Genomic DNA, 17,406 nt, shown 5'->3' with positions numbered 1-17,406 from the left:
CCATGAGCTCAAGCATTCCACCCACCTCAGCCTCACAGAGTGCTCGGATTACAGGAATGAGCCACCTTGCCCAGCCTATTATTATTACATTTGATAACAGCTTTACTGAGCTGTAATTCACATAACCATTCAGTTCACACATTTATGGTGTACAATTTGGTAGTTTTTAGTGTATCGAGATGTCTGCTGCCATCCCCAAAATCAGTTGTAGCACATTTTCATCACCTCATAAAGAATGTACATTGTTTAGCTCTTAACTTCGTCACCATCCCACCCATCCTACCATCTTCCCCTAGCCTTAGACAGTTATTAATCTGTCTCTATGTATTTGCTTGTTATGGATATTTCAGATAAATAGAATAAATATGTGGTCTTCTGTGATTGGCTTCTTTTTTTTTTAATTTGTGTTTTTATTTTAATGAAAATAGATGATTAAAAACACGGATTAACCTGAATTTGGAGGGCAACATGATGAACTATTTATTAATAATATCAATTAACTTTATTTGTGTTATTGTAGAAGTGCTTACATATAATTACATTTTTTTTTTTATTAAATCATAGCTGTGTACATAGATATGATCATGGGGCATCATATACTAGCTTCATAAACCGTTTGATATATTTTCATCACAATGGTTAACATAGCCTTCCTGGCATTTTCTTTCTTTTTTTTTTTTTTTTAGAGACAGAGTCTCACTTTATGGCCCTTGGTAGAGTGCCGTGGCATCACACAGCTCACAGCAACCTCCAGCTCCTGGGCTTATTCCTGGCATTTTCTTAGTTATTGTGCTAAGACATTTACATTCCACATTTACTAAGTTTCAGATTGGCTTCTTTCAATGAGCATGTTTTAAGTTTCATCCACATCGTAGCCTGTATCAACTTCATTCCTTTGTATGGCCTATTATTCCATTGTAAAGAGTGGACATCTGTTTAGAGAATTGGGTTGTTTTCAGCTTCAGCTATTATGACTAATGCTTATAGAAACATATGTATACAAGTTTTTAACTTCTTGCAGCGTTGTCAGACTGTTTTCAAAGGGGCTGAATTATTTTACATTTCTGCCAGCAATGAATGTATGAATGTAATAATTTCTTAAGATCCTCGCCAGCATTTATTATATGACTTTTTGATCTAGCCATCCTAGTGGATGGAAGTGTTCTCTCATTGCGATTTTCATTTGCATTTCCCTGATGACTGACTAATGGCATTTTTAATGGGCTTGTTTTAGCCATTTGTATATCTTTGGAGAAATGTTTATTCAAGCTTTTTACCCATTTTTAAATTGTGTTGTGTTTTTGGATTGTTAGATTTCTTTAGATAAAAGTCCCTTATTTGAGATTTGCAATGTTTTTTCCCTTTCTTTGGGCCTTTTTCACCTTCTTGATGTGTCCCTTGCAGCATAATAGTTTAATTTTGAGTAAATCCAATTTACCTATTTTTCTTTTATTGCCTGTGCTTTGGGTGTCATAACTAAGAATCCATTGACAAATCCAACGTCACAAAGATTTACCCTTATGTTTTCTTCTAAGGGTTTTATGATTTTAGCTTTTACAGATAGGTCTTTGTTCCATTTGAGTTTAGATAATTTTTTTTTTTTAAGGTATGAGGTTTAAGGATCTAACTTCATTCTTTTGCATGTGGACATTCAATTGTCCAAGTACCATTTGAAAAAGAAAAGAGACTATTTTCTCCCTCACTGAATGATCTTGGCACCCTGTTGAAAATCAGTTGATCATAGCTACATGGGTTTATATCTAGACTCTAATCCTATCTACTTGTTCTATATATCCGTTTTTATGCCAGTTGGTACTCTAGCTTTGTAATATTTAAAATTAGGAAGTACAAGCCTTTGAACTTGGTTCTTCCTTTTCAAGATTGTTTTGGTTATTCTGTGTCTCCTGAGTTTCCATGTGAGTTTTAGGATCAACTTGTCAATTTCTCCAAAGAAGCCAGCTGGTATTCTGATAGAATTGTGGTCAATGTTTATATCAATATGGTGAGTATTGCCTTTTTTACAGTATTAAGTCTTCTAACTGTAAGTGTGCTGTTTTTCAGAGTATAAATTTTGTGTTATTTTTGTTAAATTTTTATTCCTGAGTATTTTATTATTTTTGATATTATTACAAATGGAATTGTTTTCTTAACATTTTTGGATGATTCTTTCCATGTGTATAAAAATAGTTGTTTTAAAAAAAAAATAGTTGTTTTTGGGGGGGAGTTGTTGTTTTTTTTTTTTTTAATTTTTGTAGACACAGTCTCACTATATTGCTCAAGCTGGTCTTAAACTGCTGACCTCCAGTGATCCTCCTTCCTAGGCTTTCAAAGTGCTTGGATTACAGGCTTGCCACTGGAGCATAAAAATACTGTTCCATCTTGTATATTAGTATTATGTCCCACTATCTTACTGAACCAATAGTTTTTAATAATATTTAATAATTGAACTAATCTTGATTAGTTCTAATAATTTTTTAGTGTTTTTTTTAGGATTTTCTATATGTAAGATCAGTCATCTCAAACAGTTTTTCTTCTTTCCAATTTGGATGTCTTTGATTTCTTTTTCTTATCTAATTGCCCTGTCCAGCACCTCCCGTACAGTATTTAATAAAGTGGTGAGAATGCATGTTCTTGTCTTGTTCTTGATCTTACATGGGAAAGCACCAGTCTTTAACCATTAAGTATGATATTAACTCTGGATTTTTTCATAAGTAGCCTTCATTGAATTGAGGAAATTTCTTTCTATTCCTGTTTTGTTGAGTGTTTTTATCCTGAAAAACTGATTTAGTCAAAAGCTTTTTCTGCATCTATTGAGATGATCATGTGGTTTTTGATTTTTATTCTACTGGTATCATGTTAGTAGATTATTGTCTTTAATATCTGATTCTAGTAATTTGAGTCAACTAAAGACTCAGTAGTAGCTGGAACTATGTATGTGTGCCACGATGAATGGTTCTTCTTTTAAAGTGTAGGCATAGCCAGGCGAGGAGGTGTTTACCTGGAGTCAAAGGATCACTTGAGTCCAGGAGTGCTTGAAGCCAACTTGGACAACATAGTGAGACCCTGTCTCAAAAAACAAAAATAGCCCAGGTGCAATGGCTCAGGCCTGTAATCCTAGCACTTTGGGAGACCAGGTGGGTAGTTGCTTGAGCTTAGGAGTTCAAAACCAGCCTGAGCAAGAGTGAGACCCTGTCAATACTAAAAATAGAAAAACTAGTAGGGTGTTGTGGCCAGCATTTATATTCCCAGCTACTTGGCAGGCTGAGGCAAGAGGATCACTTGAACTCAGGAGTTTGAGGTTGCTATGAGCTATGTTGCTAAGGTACTCTACCCAATGCATCAAAGTGAAAGACTGTCTCAAAAAAAAAGAAAGAAAGAGGCTTGGCTCTTGTAGCTCAGGGGCTAGGGCACCAGCCATGTACACCAGCGCTGGCGGGTTCGAATCCAGTCTGGGCCTGCCAAACAACAATGGTAACTGCAGCAAATAAATAGCTGGAGGTTGTGGCAGGCACCTGTAGTCCCAGCAACTCGGGAGGCTGAGGTAGGAGAATCATTTATGCCCAAGAGTTTGAGGTTACTGTGAGCTGTGATGCTACAGCACTCAACCGAGAGTGACATAGTAAAACTCAAAAAACAAAGGGAAGAAGGAAAAATTAGGGGCGGTGCCTGTGGCTCAGTGAGAAGGGCACCAGCCCCATCTACGTAGGTTGACAGGTTCAAACCCAGACCCAGCCAAACTGCAACAACAACAACAAAAAAAAAATAGCCGGGCGTTGTGGCAGGCACCTATAGTCCCAGCTACTGAGGAGGCGGAGGTGAGGCAAGAGAATCGCTTAAGCACAAGAGCTGGAGGTTGCTGTGAGCTGTGACACCCCAGCACTGTACTGAGGGTGACAGTGAGATTCTGTCTCTAAAAAAAAAAAAGAAAAATTAGCTGAGTGTTATGGTTGTTGCCTGGAATCCCAGCTACTCTGTAGGCTGAAGCAGGAGGATTGCTTGAACCTCCAAGAATTTGATGTTGCTGTGAGCTAAGCTGAAGCCATAGCACTCTAGGCTGGGGCGAAAGAGAGGGATTCTGTCTTTTAAAAAATGTGCATTCTGCTGTTGTTTGGAGTATTCTATAAATCTGTCTTATGCCTGGTTTTCAATGTTCAGGCTTTTAATTCCCTTGGTGATCTTCAGTCAAGTTGTTTATACATATTGAAAGTGGGTATTGGGATTATCTTTTTTTTTTTTGAGTCATAGTCTAACTCTGTTACCCCTGCTAGAGTGCAGTGGAGTCATCATAGCTAACTGAAACCTCAGACTCCTAGCCCAAAGGATCCTCTTGCCTCAGCCTTGTGAGTAGCTCAGACAACAGGCACATGCCACCGAGCCCAGTTAATTTTTTTTTTTTTTTTTTGCAGAGGCAAGGTTTCTCTGTTGCTCAGGCTACTTTTTTTTTTTTTGCAGTTTTTGGCCAGGGCTGGGTTTGAACCTGCCACCTTCGGTATATGGGGCCAGCACCCTATTCACTGAGCCACAGGTGCCGCCCTTGTTCAGGCTACTTTCAAACTCTTGGCTTCAAGTGATACTCCTGCCTTGGCCTCTAAATTGCTGGGATTATAAGTTTGAGCCACTGTGCTCAGCCTGAAATCTCTATTACTATTGGATTATCTTTTTTTTTTCCCTCACTTCAGTCAGTTTGTATGTATTCTGGTGCTCTGTTGTTAGGTACATACATACTTATCATTATTATATCTACTTGATGGATTACTTTATCATTATAAAATGTCCCCTTTTTTTGTTTGTTTTTTTGAGACAGAGTCTCACTTTGTTGTCCTCGGTAGAGTGCCATAGTATCATGGCTCACAGCAACCTCAAACTCCTGGGCTTAAGTGATTCTCTTGCCTCAGCCTCCCAAGTAGCTGGGACTACAGATACCCACCACAACACCCGGCCATTTTTAGAGGCAAGGTCTCTCTCTGGCTCAGGCTGGTCTTGAACCAGTGAGCTCAGGCAATCTACCCACCTCGGCCTCCCAAGTGCTGGGATTACAGGTGTGAGCCACCACGCCCAGCCGAAGTGTCCCTTTCTATGTTGCTATCAGTTTGTTTTTTTTTTTTTTGAGACAGTCTCACTTTGTTGCTCTTGGTAGAGTGCCATGGTGTCATACAGCTCACAGCAACCTCCAGCTCTTGGGCTTAGGCGATTCTCTTGCCTCAGCCTCCTGAGTAACTGGGACCACAGGCACCCAGCACAATGCCCAGCAGTTTTTTTGTTGAGGTTTGGCCGGGGCCAGGTTTGAACCCACCACCCTCATTATATGGACCCTCGGTATATGGGGCTGGTGTCCTACTCACTGAGCCATAGGCGCTGCACATCATTTTTTTGTTTTATGGTCTATTTTGTCTGACACTAGAATAGCTTGTTCATCCTTCTTACAATTGATGTCTGCTTATCTTTTCCTATCCTTTTACTTTCAATTTATCTTTGAATCTAAACTGTATCACCTGTGGACAGCATATAGTTTATTTGATCTTGTTTTTCTAAGTTTGGCAGTTTCTGTTTTTCTTTTCTTGAGACTGAGTCTTGCTCTGTTCCCTGGGCTTGAGTGCCATGGCCTCAGCTCAACAGCAACCTCAAGTGATTATCTTGCTTCAGCTTCTTGAGTACCTGGGACTATAGGTGCCCACCACAACACCTGTCTAATTTTTTTAATTTTCATAGGAACATAGTCTCACTCTTGCTCAGGCTGGTCTCAAACTCCTGAGCTCAAGGGATCCTCCTGGCTTGGCCTCCCAGAGTGTTAGGATTAAGAGGTAGAGATGTGAGTCACCACACCTAACCTTTCTGCCTTTTTTTTTTTTTGAGATGGAGTCTTACTATGTTGCCCTGGGTTGAGTGCTGTGACGTCACAGCTCACAGCAACCTCAAACTCTTGGGGTTAAGCAATTCTCTTGCCTAAGCCTTCCAAGTATCTGGGATTACAGCTGCCTGCCACAGTGCCTAGCTATTTTTGTTGTTGTTGTTGCAATTGTCATTGTTGCTCTAGCGGGCCGAGTTCGAACTTGCCAGTCTTGGTGTAAAAGTGGTCCGTGCCCTACCCACTGAGCTACGGACACCTCCCCTTTCTGCTATTTGATTGAATTGTTTAATCCATTCACATTGAAGGTTATTGTTTAGATTGTTCTTCTGTTCCGTATTTACTGCTTTCTTTTCCATTAAGTATTTTGTAGTGTAATATTTCCTTTTTTTGTTTTGTTTTTTAACTGCGTACTTTGGTGTTATTTCCTTAATGTTGTTTCTGGTTTTTGTGGGACAGGGCCTTGTTCTATTGCCCAGGCCGGATTGCATTGGTATAATACTACTAGTCATTACAACCTCCGACTCCTGGGCTCAAATGACACTTTTTTCTCAGGTTCCTGGGTATCTGGAATACAGACACATGCCACCAAGCACAACTGATTTTGTAGAGATGAAGTCTGGCTACTTTGCCCAGACTGGTCTTAAAATCTTGGACTTAAGCGTCCTACTGCCATGGCCTCCCAAAGTTCTGAGATAATAGGCATGAGCCACTGGGCCCAACTAAGCCTTTATCTGTTATATTTACTAACTTATCAAAATCTGCTTCAGGTACAACTTACTTCCAATGAGATTAACTTGGTCTTGTGTAAATTTGCATACTTAGTTTTTTGTGTTATTACGCATATTACATCTATATATTTTAAAAATCCATGATCTTTTGGGTGGCGCCTGTGGCTCAGTGAGTAGGGCACCAGCCCTATATACCGAGGGTGACTGGTTCAAACCCAGCCCCAGCCAAACCGCAACAAAAAATTAGCGGGGCGATATGGCGGGTGCCTGTGGTCTCAGCTACTTGGGAGGCTGACACAAGCGAATCACCTAAGCCCAAGAGCTGGAGGTTGCTGTAAGCTGTGACGCCACGGTACTTTACTGAGGGAGACAAAGTAAAACTCTATCTCTTAAAAAAAAAAAAAAATCTGGCTCAGTGCCTGTGGCTTAAGTGGCTAAAGCACCAGCCACATACACCTGAGCTGGTGGGTTCAAATCCAGCCTGGGCCCGCCAAACAACAATGACGGCTGCAACCAAAAAAATAGCTGGACGTTGTGGCGGGCGCCTGTGGTCCCAGCTACTTGGGAGGCTGAGGCAAGAGAATCGCTTAAACCCAGGATTTGGAGGTTGCTGTGAACTGTGATGCCACAGCACTCTACCCAGAGCGACAGCTTGAGACTCTGTCTCAAAAAAAAAAAAAAAATCCACGATCTTTTAATTATTAGTGTAAAACATTTTACGTCCTTTTTTTTTTTTTTTTTTTTTTTGAGGCATAATCTCACTTTGCTGCCCTCCGTAGAATGCCATGGCATTATAGCTCACAACCTCAAATTTCGGTCTCAAGCAATTCTCTTGCTTCACACTCCCGAGTAGCTGAGGCTATAAGCAGGCACCCCCCAAAATGCCCCGTTATTTTTTTTTTTTAGTGATAGAATCTCGCTCTTGTTCAGACTGGTTTGAAACTCCTGAACTCAGGTAGTCCACCCACCTTGGCCTCCCAGAATGCTAGGCTTATAGGAGTGAGCTACGCACCTAACCCCATTTTATGTCTTTGAGGGGTAGTCTGATTGCAGTGGGTTATCAGAACATATTAAAATTAGTATCATTAAAGTTGATGCGCAACCACCAGTGCTAAATTTCACTAGCTTTATAAAAAAACTGAGGGAAGAAAGCAAAACAATGACATATATTTAGGTTTTCTTATTATTATAATGTTGTTAACCTTCCTGTTTTTCATTTCTGGTTCTCTTTGTGTGGATTTGAATTACCATTTTGTATCTGTTTGTTTAATGACTACCCAGATTCTTTTGTGAGACCTCTTTTCAGTGAGGTCTTTATTGTCCCACACAGCGTGAAGCTCTGATGTTGTACCTTGTTGGAGGAAGCATGGGTATATGTACAATCACCCTGGGATGACCGTGGTTTTGGCAGGACTCTCTTTGATCCTAAAACACACTCATCTATTAAATACCACTAAATGCTGGCTGATTGCTCTGTTGTTTATAACAATGTCTTTGGACCTAAATAGTTACCCATTCTGATCCAATTAAATGTGGGCTCCTTTATAGGAATGCTGTTTGAGGTTTTTGTCTGAGATTTATTACTAGTTCTCTTTGGTAATTTAGTTGGTCTGTGGTTGAGCCTGTATCACTATCAAATCTATTTGTCTCTTAATTTTTTTTCTCCACATCCTCTGTTGTTTGAGACAGAGTCTCACTTTGTCACCCTCAGTAGAGAGCTGTGGCGTCATAGCTCACAGCAACCTCAAACTCTTGGGCTCCAGTGATTCTTTTGCCTCAGTCTCCCAAGTAGCTGGGACTATGGGTGCCTGCCACAACTCCCGGCTATTTTTAGAGATGGGGTCTCGCTCTGAGGCTGGTCTCAAACCGGTAAACTCAGGCAATCTACCCACCTCTGCCTCCCAGAGTGCTAGGATTACAGGTGTGAGCCACCAATCCCAGCCTCCTCCATTGTTTTGGAAGAACCTTTCATCTCCAGTTCCTGGCACTCTTGCCAAAGAAGTAAACTGCTTTGAGAAGATAAGGGCTTCACATGGGCAAAAATCTCTGAGCTAAGACTCTAAGGATGGAGATAGTGGAGTGCTTGTTTTTGAGTGATTCTGCTCCTGTAGGAGAGAAAAGCATGGTGGTACAGCTAGCTGCACCCTCTAGTTGTGCTTTTGCGTCTTCTGTCATGGGACTCCACGAATGAGCCAAAGCTATGTGGACCCCAGTATTTTTTTGCTTGCCGTGCCCAAGGCCAAACCTCCATTCCATGTGTTGGGGCTGGGTAGAAAATAGGAGCCTCAGCATCAGGTAGCTGGGGGCAGGATAAAAAATGTCCACGACATTTTGTTCTTGCTGGGAAGATAACATCACCCCGTATTAGATGAGCTAGGTAGAGGGGCCAGGCGTGTCTTCTTGGATGAACTTGTGAAGTGTCTTTCTATCACCCTGAGCTGGAGGAAGCAGGGAAGCAACATGTCATATTTCAAACACCACAACTCTCATTTTTCTTTTGGGTTTTAGTAACTTTTCCTCATCAAATGTTTATTCATTTTATGTTATGTCCTTTGAAACATTTCTAGAGTTTTTTTTTTTTTTTTTTTTTTTGTAGAGACAGTCTACTGTACCACCCTCTGGTAGAGTGCCATGGCGTCAGACGGCTCACAGCAACCTCTAACTCTTGGGCTTACGCGATTCTCTTGCCTCAGCCTCCCGAGCAGCTGGGACTACAGGCGCCCGCCACAACGCCCGGCTATTTTTTTTGTTGCAGTTTGGCCGAGGCTGGGTTTGAACCCGCCACCCTCAGCATATGGGGCCGGCGCCCTACTCACTGAGCCACAGGCGCCGCCCATTTCTAGAGACTTTTAATGGTTGTTTTTTATTTTTTTATTTTTATTTATTTATTTTTTTATATTTTTTCATTTTATCACCCTCGGTAGAGTGCTGTGGTGTCACACAGCTCACAGCAACCTCCAACTCCTGGGCCTAGGCGATTCTCCTGCCTCAGCCTCCTGAGTAGCTGGAACTATAGGAGCCCGCCACAACTGCCGGCTATTTTTCAGTTTTTGGCTGGAGCTGGTTTTGAACCCACCACCTTCGGCATATGGGGCTGGCACCCTACCCCTTTGAGCCACAGGCGCTGCCCACCTGCGTATTTTTAAATGGTTGTTTTTTAAAAAACAGTTTTCATAAATTTCACTGGGTGGTAAGTCCATAAAGAAGGACTCCTCCCCAACCCAGGGTCTTGTTATTGTATGTGCTTGCCTATTTGATTAGTTAGTGACTGCCATGCTGGAAGTCCATCCTCTCTTATATTTAGGAAGCTTTTTTCACCTTAATCCCAAAAATCTGATAAAGATAATAGCAAGTTGAGGGTCACATACAGTGGCTCCTGCTTGTAATCCTACCACTCTTGGGAGGCTGAGGAGGGAAGATTGCTTTTTTGTTGCTGTTGTTGAGACAGAGCCTCAAGCTGTTGCCCTGGGTAGAGTGCTATGGCGTCATAGCTCACAGCAACCTCCAACTCTTGGGCTTAAGCGATTCTCTTGCCTCAGCCTCCGAAGTAGCTGGGACTATAGGCACCTGCCACAACGCCTGGCTGTTTTTTGGTGTGGTTGTCATTATTGTTTGGCAGTCCTGGGCTGGATTCAAACCCGCCAGCTCTGGTGTATGTGGCTGGCGCCTTAGCCACTTGAGCTATAGGTGCCGAGCAGAGGGGAGATTGCTTGAGCTTTGACCAACTTAAGCAAGAGTGAGACCCCTTCTGTACTAAAAATAAAAAAATTACAGGCGTCATGGTGGGCACCTGTAGTGCCAGCTACTTGGGAGGCCGAGGCAGGGGATCACTTGAACCTGGGAGTCTTAGGTTGCTGTCAGCTAGAGTGACATCATGGCCCTCTTGCCTGGGCAACAGAGTGAGACTCTGTTCCACACCAACAAATGAAAGATAATATGAGCTCAAACTTTAGATTTGATTCATCCCTAGGTGGGGTAACTCAAACCGATAATCCCAACACTTTGGGAGGAGGTAGATTATTTGGGGCCAGGAGTTCTAGATAAGCCTGGACTATAGAGTAAGACTCTGTCTCTTCAGAAAAGTAAAGAATAGGGCCAGGAGAGGTGGCTCACTTCTGTAATCCTAGCACTCTGGGAGGCCAAGGCAAGTGGATAGATTGAGCTCACAAGTTCGAGATGAGCCTGAGCAAAAATGAGACCCCATCTCTATTAAAAATAAAAAAACTGAGGCGGTGCCTATGACTCAAGGGAGTAGGGTGCTGGCCCCATATGCTGGAGCCAAAAACTGCAAATAAATAAAATAAAATAACTAAGGCAAGAGGATCCCTTGAGCCCAAAAGTTGGAGGTTGCCGTGAACTATGATGCCATGGCATTCTACCCAGGATGACAGCTTGAGACTCTTCTCTCAAAAAAATAAAAAAAATAGCGGGTGTTTGGCTGGATGCCTGTAGTCCCAGCTACTCAGGAGGGTCAGGCAAGAGAATTGCTTGAGCCCAAGAGTTTGAGCTTGCTGTGAGCTACAATGCCTCAGCACTCTACTGACGGTGACAAAATGAGACTGTCTCAAAAAAAAGGGAAAAAAGTATTAGCCATGCATAGTCATGTGTATCTGTATAGTCCAAGCTACTCAGGAGGTTGAGGCAGAAGGATGGCTTGAGCCCAAGAATTTGAGGTTACTGTCAGTCGTGATCATGCCACTGTACTCCATCCAGCCTGGGCAGCAGAGTGAGACCCTGTCTCTTAAAAATTATTTTTGTAGGCTCGGTGCCTGTAGCTCAAGCAGTTAAGGCACCAGCCACATAACACCAGAGCTGGTGGGTTCGAATCCAGCCCGGGTCTGCCAAACAATGACAACTACAACCAAAAATAGCTGGGCTTTGTGGCCGGCCTTTAGTCCCAGCTACTTGGGAGGCTGAGGCAAGAGAATTGCTTAAGCCCAAGATTGGAGGTTGGTGTGACCTGTGAAGCCATGGCACTCTCCCCAGCTTGAGACTCTGTCTCAAAAAAAAAACAACTGTATATATATATACTTTTTAAAATTAATAATATTTTTAATTTAAAGATTTATTTGTGCTCACTTCGGCAGGACATATACTAAAATTGGAACGATACAGAGATTAGCATGCCCCCTGCACCAGGATGACACACAAATTCGTGAAGCGTTCTATATTTTTTCATTTAAGTTGCTGTGTATATATGAAAATAACAATTAAACTGCATTTCTGTTAAAAAATAAAATAAAAAAAAAATCTGGGTTTTTTTTGCGCTCCAGCAATTCTCTTGCTTGTTCATTGCCTCCCGAGTAGTTGGGACTACAGTTGCCCACCACGACATCTGGCTATTTTTAGAGACAGGGTCTTGCTCTTGCTCAGGCTGGTCTCGAACCTGGGAGCTCAGGCAGTCCACCTGCCACAGCCTACCAAATGCTAGGATTACAGGTGTGAGCCATCTCACCTGGCCTAATTTTAAAATTTAAACCAAAAAAGATACAAAGTGCTAAATAAAATATTAGTATCAATTTGCTATTGATTCATACATGTAATACATTATAACTAGAGCTTATGTCTAGAATGCAAGAATGATTCAATAAGATATCTAATTCTGGGCCAGGTGAGGTGGTTCCCACTTCTAATCCTAGTACTCTGGGAGGCCAAGGTGGGTGGTTTGCCTGAGTTCACAAATTGTAGACCAGCCTAAGCCATAGTGAGACCCCATCTCTACTAAAAAACAAAAACCTAGCTAGGTGTTGTGGTGGGCATTTGTAGTCCCAGCTACACAGCAGGCTGAAGCAAAAGGATCACTTGAGCCCAAGAGACTGAGGAGCTCTGAGCTCTGATGATACCACAGTATTATACTCAGGGTGACATTATCTCAAAAAAAAAAAGGAAAGAAAAGAACTTAGTATTTGTTAAATACTATAGTATTATAGTATTACAATACTATGGCATTGGTACAGATTACTTATCTGAAACCATAGGACCAGATGTTTATGAATTAATTTTTGTTTTTAATTTTTATTTATTTTTTAATTTTTTTAATTTCAGCTTGCTTGTTCATTCTTCTTCGTTTGAAGTACTCTTTTTTTTTGTTGTTGTTCATTTTCTTCTTCTTCTGGTGATGCCCTTTCCTGGGATTATAGACGTCCAGCTGTTTTTGATGTTAGTAGAGACAGGGTCTTACTCTGGCTCACTGCTGCTCATTCTGGTCTCGAACCTCTGAGCTCAGGCAATCCACCCGCCTTGGCCTCCCACAGTGCTGGGACTAAGGCGTGAGCCACCACATCTGGCCAATTTTTGTGTTTCTGAAAAACAGTGTAGTACAAATACTACCTCCCTGGCAGGATCTGGAAAAGAGCCTATTGTTGATCAATAATTCTTCCAGTGACTTTTATAAGTCGAGTAAAAATGTTATACAAATGTAATGTCCTTCCATTTTTTGCCAACAAATGACTTTCTTGGGGAGGGTTTTAGTTTTCTAGAACCTTTGGATTTCAGATTTATAAATAACGGATTGTAGAGTGCTTATATGCCAGTTCAGTAGGAAGATAATGGTTTATTTAATATATTTCTCGAAAAGAAAGTTGGATTCCCCTACCTCATACCATGAACAAGTTGAGTATCCCTCATCTGAAAATTCAAAGTCCGAAATCCTCCAAATTGAAGCATTAACAAAAGTTTTGGATTTTTGGATTAGGGATGCCCAACTCGTATAGTGCAAATATGCTGAAATCCAAAATCCAAACACTTCTGTTGGCAAGTATTTTGGATATTAAATTCCAGAAAATTTTAATATGAAAAGTTAGTATCTGGCTCTGTGCCTGTGGCTCAAGCAGCTAAGGCGCCAGCCACATACACTTGAGCTGGCGGGTTCGAATCCAGACTGGGCCTGCCAAAGAACAATGACGGCTGCAACCAAAAAATAACCCAGCGTTGTGGTGGGCACCTGTAGTCCCAGCTACTTGGGAGGCAGAGGCAGGAGAATCGCTTGAGCCCAGGAGTTGGAGGTTGCTGTGAGCTGTGATGCCACAGCACTGTACCCAGGGCAACAGCTTGAGGCTCTGTCTCAAAAAACAAAAAAGAAAAGTCAGTATCTGAAAATATTTAGGGGTGGCGCCTGTGGCTCAAAGGAGTAGGGTGCCTGCCCCATATGCTGGAAGTGGCAGGTTCAAACCCAGTCCTGCAAAAAATTATAATAAATAAAAAATTTTTAAATTAAAATATTTAGAAGATTATTTTTTTCCCTGAGGTTAAAGGAAGCCTTCCTGAGCAAGTCAGGAAACCCAGAGGCCAGAAAGGAGTTGACCTCACAGAAACACTATGCAGGTAGCCCCACCTGCATATCAGAGGCTTAAGAGTTCTTAGTTGGCAGGGAAATGCCAGGGAGGCAGCATACATTCTTTACTCTTTGATCCACAGTAAAAATACCCAACAGTGATAACATCCAGTGCTGATGGGCAGGCAGGCAGGACCAGTTCATTGCTGGTGGAGGAAGCATGCAATTTTTTTGCTGAGTTATTGGGCACTTCACTTGGGGGAACCTCTCTAGTTATAATTAAAAGCACCTACATGGGAATACATAAGCTTATTCTGGTGTTTGGTTATTATGGCCAAAATCTGGAAACAGTGTAAATGTGTCTGTTGAAAGAAATTTGTAGTGTGTCCATCTGGGCATCTAGAAGAGACTATTTTGGCAAGTGAGAAAGTAGCCAAGAAACAGGTCTGTAATACTATTTTTTTTTTTTTAAGAGATAGAATCTCACTTTATCGCCCTCAGTAGAGTGCGATGGCATCACAGCTCACAGCAACCTCCAACTCCTGGGCTTAGGCAGGAGTTCTTTTGCCTCAGCCTCCAGAGTAGCTAGGACAACAGGCACCCGCCATAAAGCCCTGCTATTTTTGTTGTTGCAGTTTGGCTGGGGCCAGGTTCGAACCCGCCAACCTCGGTATATGGGGCCAGTGCCCTACCCATTGAGCCACAGGCGCCACTCTGCAGTACTGTCTTAATTGTGTGTCTTTAACTTGTTATAAGCATGCATGAGGTCTGTTAATATTTTCCCCTAGTCCTAGAAAAAAAGGGGGCAGTGCCTGTGGCTCAAAGGAATAGGGCGCCCACCCCATAAGCCGGAGGTGGCGGGTTCAAACCCAGCCCTGGCCAAAAACTGCAAAAAAAAAAAAAAAGAAGGTAAAAGAAGGGAATCAAGAACCAAGTGAGATGGCTTTCTTAAACGTGTAAATAGAGTTGGTTGGGGCTTAGTAGTGTTCCTGGCAATCGGCTCTCCCACCTCAGCAAAAATAGCTTTATCACCCTCTCTGCTTATGGCTTTGTTGTTTTTTTTTTAGAGACAGAGTCTCACTTCGTCGCCTTCAGTAGAGTGCAACCTCCAACTCCTGGGCTTAGGCTATTCTTTTGCCTCAGCCTCCCGAGAAGCTGGGACTACAGGCACCCACCACAATGCCTGGCTGTTTTTTTTTTGTTGTTGCAGTTTGGCTGGGGCTGGGTTTGAACCCATCACCTTTGGTATATGGGGCCGGCGCCCTCCTCACTGAGCCACAGGTGCCTCCCTGCTTATGGCTTTGTAATGATGAAAGTTAGATTTACCTGTACTCCCATCACCAAGGAAACAACCCAGCATGTTGGTATAAATCCTTCCCGCCAAAATGGCTGTGCCACACTATACTGTCTGCTTGCTTCCATCACATACCTTTCTCACTGTGCCAGTGGAGAGATGAGTCTGATTTTAAGGGTTTCGTGGTGTTTTTTGTTTGTTTTTGAGACAGAGTCTCACTTTTGTTACCCCCAGTAGAGTACCCTGGTGTTATAGCTCACAGTAACCTCAAACTCTTTGGCTCAAGTGATTCTCTTGCCTCAGACTCCAAAGTAGCTGGGACTACAGGCACCCCCCACAACACCTGGCTGTTTTTAGAGGCGAGGTCTCACTCTGGCTCAGGCTGGTCTCAAACCTACGAGCTCACGCAATCTATCTACCCCGACCTCCCAGAGTGCTAGTGTTCTTCTGAACATAAGATTTGTTTAACTACTACTGCACTAAAGAACACTTAGTAGGTGCTTTACGCTTTTCACCATTATACTCAGTTAGCATGGTTCCGGGAAGGACTTACTAAGACTTATTTTTACTTTTGATAACATTCTATCAAACTGCTTTCCAAAACTAAACAGTTGGCCCAGTCCAGGGTGGTGTCTTAGGCCTATAATCCCAGCACTTTGGGAGACAAGAAGCAGGTAGACTGCTTGAGCTCAGGAATTCCAGACCAGCCTGAGCAAGAGTGAGACCCAGTCTCTATTAAAAATAGAAAAACTAGCTGGGCCTTGTGTTGGGTGCCTGTAGTCTCAGCTACTCCCTAAGCAGGAGGCTGAAGCAAGAGAATCACTTGAGGTCACTGTGAGTCGTGAAGCCAGGGCACTGTAGCCTGGAGCAACAGAATTAGACTCTTGTCTCAAAATAAAAACAAAGAAAACATTTGATCCACCAAGCAGAGAAATGTAAGATTCTTCATCCTTGGAATCCTGTGGGTTAAGAGGATATATATTAATAGCTGGGCATTGTGGCAGGCACCTGTAGTCCCAGCTACTCAGGAGGCTGAGGCAAGAGAAGTACCTAAGCCCAAGAGTTGGAGGTTGCTGTGAGCTGTGACGTTATGTTACAGCACTCTACCCAGGGCGATTAAAGTGAGACTGTCTCTTAAAAAAAAAGTGGACCTGTATTATTTAAATATGCCATCAGACATTTGCATTCCTGCTTTTGCATCTTCCTTCTTGTTGATCCCAAAGTGCTCCTAGTGTATTAGGGCATTTGGCTCCTCAGTGTGGGTTGCACATTGAGATTTAGTAGATTTGTTAATTCTTTGTGGTTTTTATGTAAGCAAATAAGAATCCCTGCAATACTGCTGTATATGTGTAAGTATGGTGCGGAAGGTTTGGGCATTTGCACAAAGATTAGATCAGGTCATGTTTTCATCCACTGGCGGGGCTGAGGCCCCTGGTGTAAGTGCAGAGATGTAGGGGTTCCTTTTCTGATGTGGCGGGGAAGCAGGCTTGGAGGGCACCTCAGCAGCCTCTCCAGCCGCTTCTGCCCTGTCTGCAGGTCATGATGGAGCAGTCCAAGAAGTCCTCGCTCATGGTGGCCCGCAGTATCCTCAACAACAAACTCATCAGCAAGAAGCTGGAACGCTACCTGAAGGTGAGACACAGGCCTCAGCTGTCCCTGCCCCCAGCCTCATCACGTATGTCTTCCCTCCTTTAAGTGTATTCCTCCCCTCAGGGCGAGAACCCTTTCATCGACAGCCCGGAGGAAGAGAAGGAGCTGGAGGAGGCGGAGGGCGGTGTCCTGGACGAGGGGGTGCAGGCAAGAGTGGAGGGCGCAGAAGGCACGTTGGTGCATCCCCCAGTGCCCCCAGAGCCGGCCCCCAGGGCCACATCGCCGCCGCCGCCGCTACCCCCGGAGGAGGAGGATGCCGTGCCCCTGCTGGGAGGGGCACTGGAGCGCCACATCCGCGGCATCCCGGGCCTGGACGTGGAGGCCGATGACGACGACGACGAGGAAGGCGGCGGGGGCGCCTCCTGACTCTGGCCTGGGGCAGGAGCCCGTGTGGCAGAGGCTGGAAACCGAACTTAATAAAAGTTCTCACCCCACCTCATTTGTCTGATGTATGTGCAAGCCGGGAGGTTGGGGACAGCAATGGGGCGAGCTTGCCAGCGAAAGGGTGCGCCTGCGCACGGGCTGGTCCTGGAGACCAGGCGGCTAGATCACAATTGCGAGAAGCGGCACACGCCGCACCAGAGCAACCCGAAAGGGTAGCTGGGAGGCCCGG

At 43.4% G+C, this 17,406-nt stretch overlaps 1 protein-coding gene and 1 non-coding gene across 6 annotated transcripts in view; both read left to right on the top strand.

The window, feature by feature from the left end:
- AKAP8L (A-kinase anchoring protein 8 like) overlaps positions 1-17,227 on the top strand; it is a 42,098-nt gene extending 24,871 nt beyond the window's left edge. For all 5 annotated transcript variants that reach the window (XM_053584401.1, XM_053584397.1, XM_053584398.1 and 2 more), the window contains 2 exons: positions 16,680-16,775; positions 16,857-17,227. In XM_053584401.1, coding sequence (XP_053440376.1) covers positions 16,680-16,775; positions 16,857-17,159 — 399 coding nt within the window. In that variant the 3' untranslated portion in view covers positions 17,160-17,227. The remainder of the gene's footprint in view (positions 1-16,679; positions 16,776-16,856) is intronic.
- LOC128582739 (U6 spliceosomal RNA) lies at positions 11,648-11,751 on the top strand. The gene has a single exon (XR_008379185.1). It is a non-coding gene; the product is annotated as a U6 spliceosomal RNA (small nuclear RNA).
- Positions 17,228-17,406: the final 179 nt, after the last annotated feature.

This window comes from Nycticebus coucang, chromosome 3 (genome assembly GCF_027406575.1).
Source record: "Nycticebus coucang isolate mNycCou1 chromosome 3, mNycCou1.pri, whole genome shotgun sequence".
Taxonomy (NCBI): domain Eukaryota; kingdom Metazoa; phylum Chordata; class Mammalia; order Primates; family Lorisidae; genus Nycticebus; species Nycticebus coucang.
This window is presented reverse-complemented; position numbering and strand designations above follow the sequence as displayed.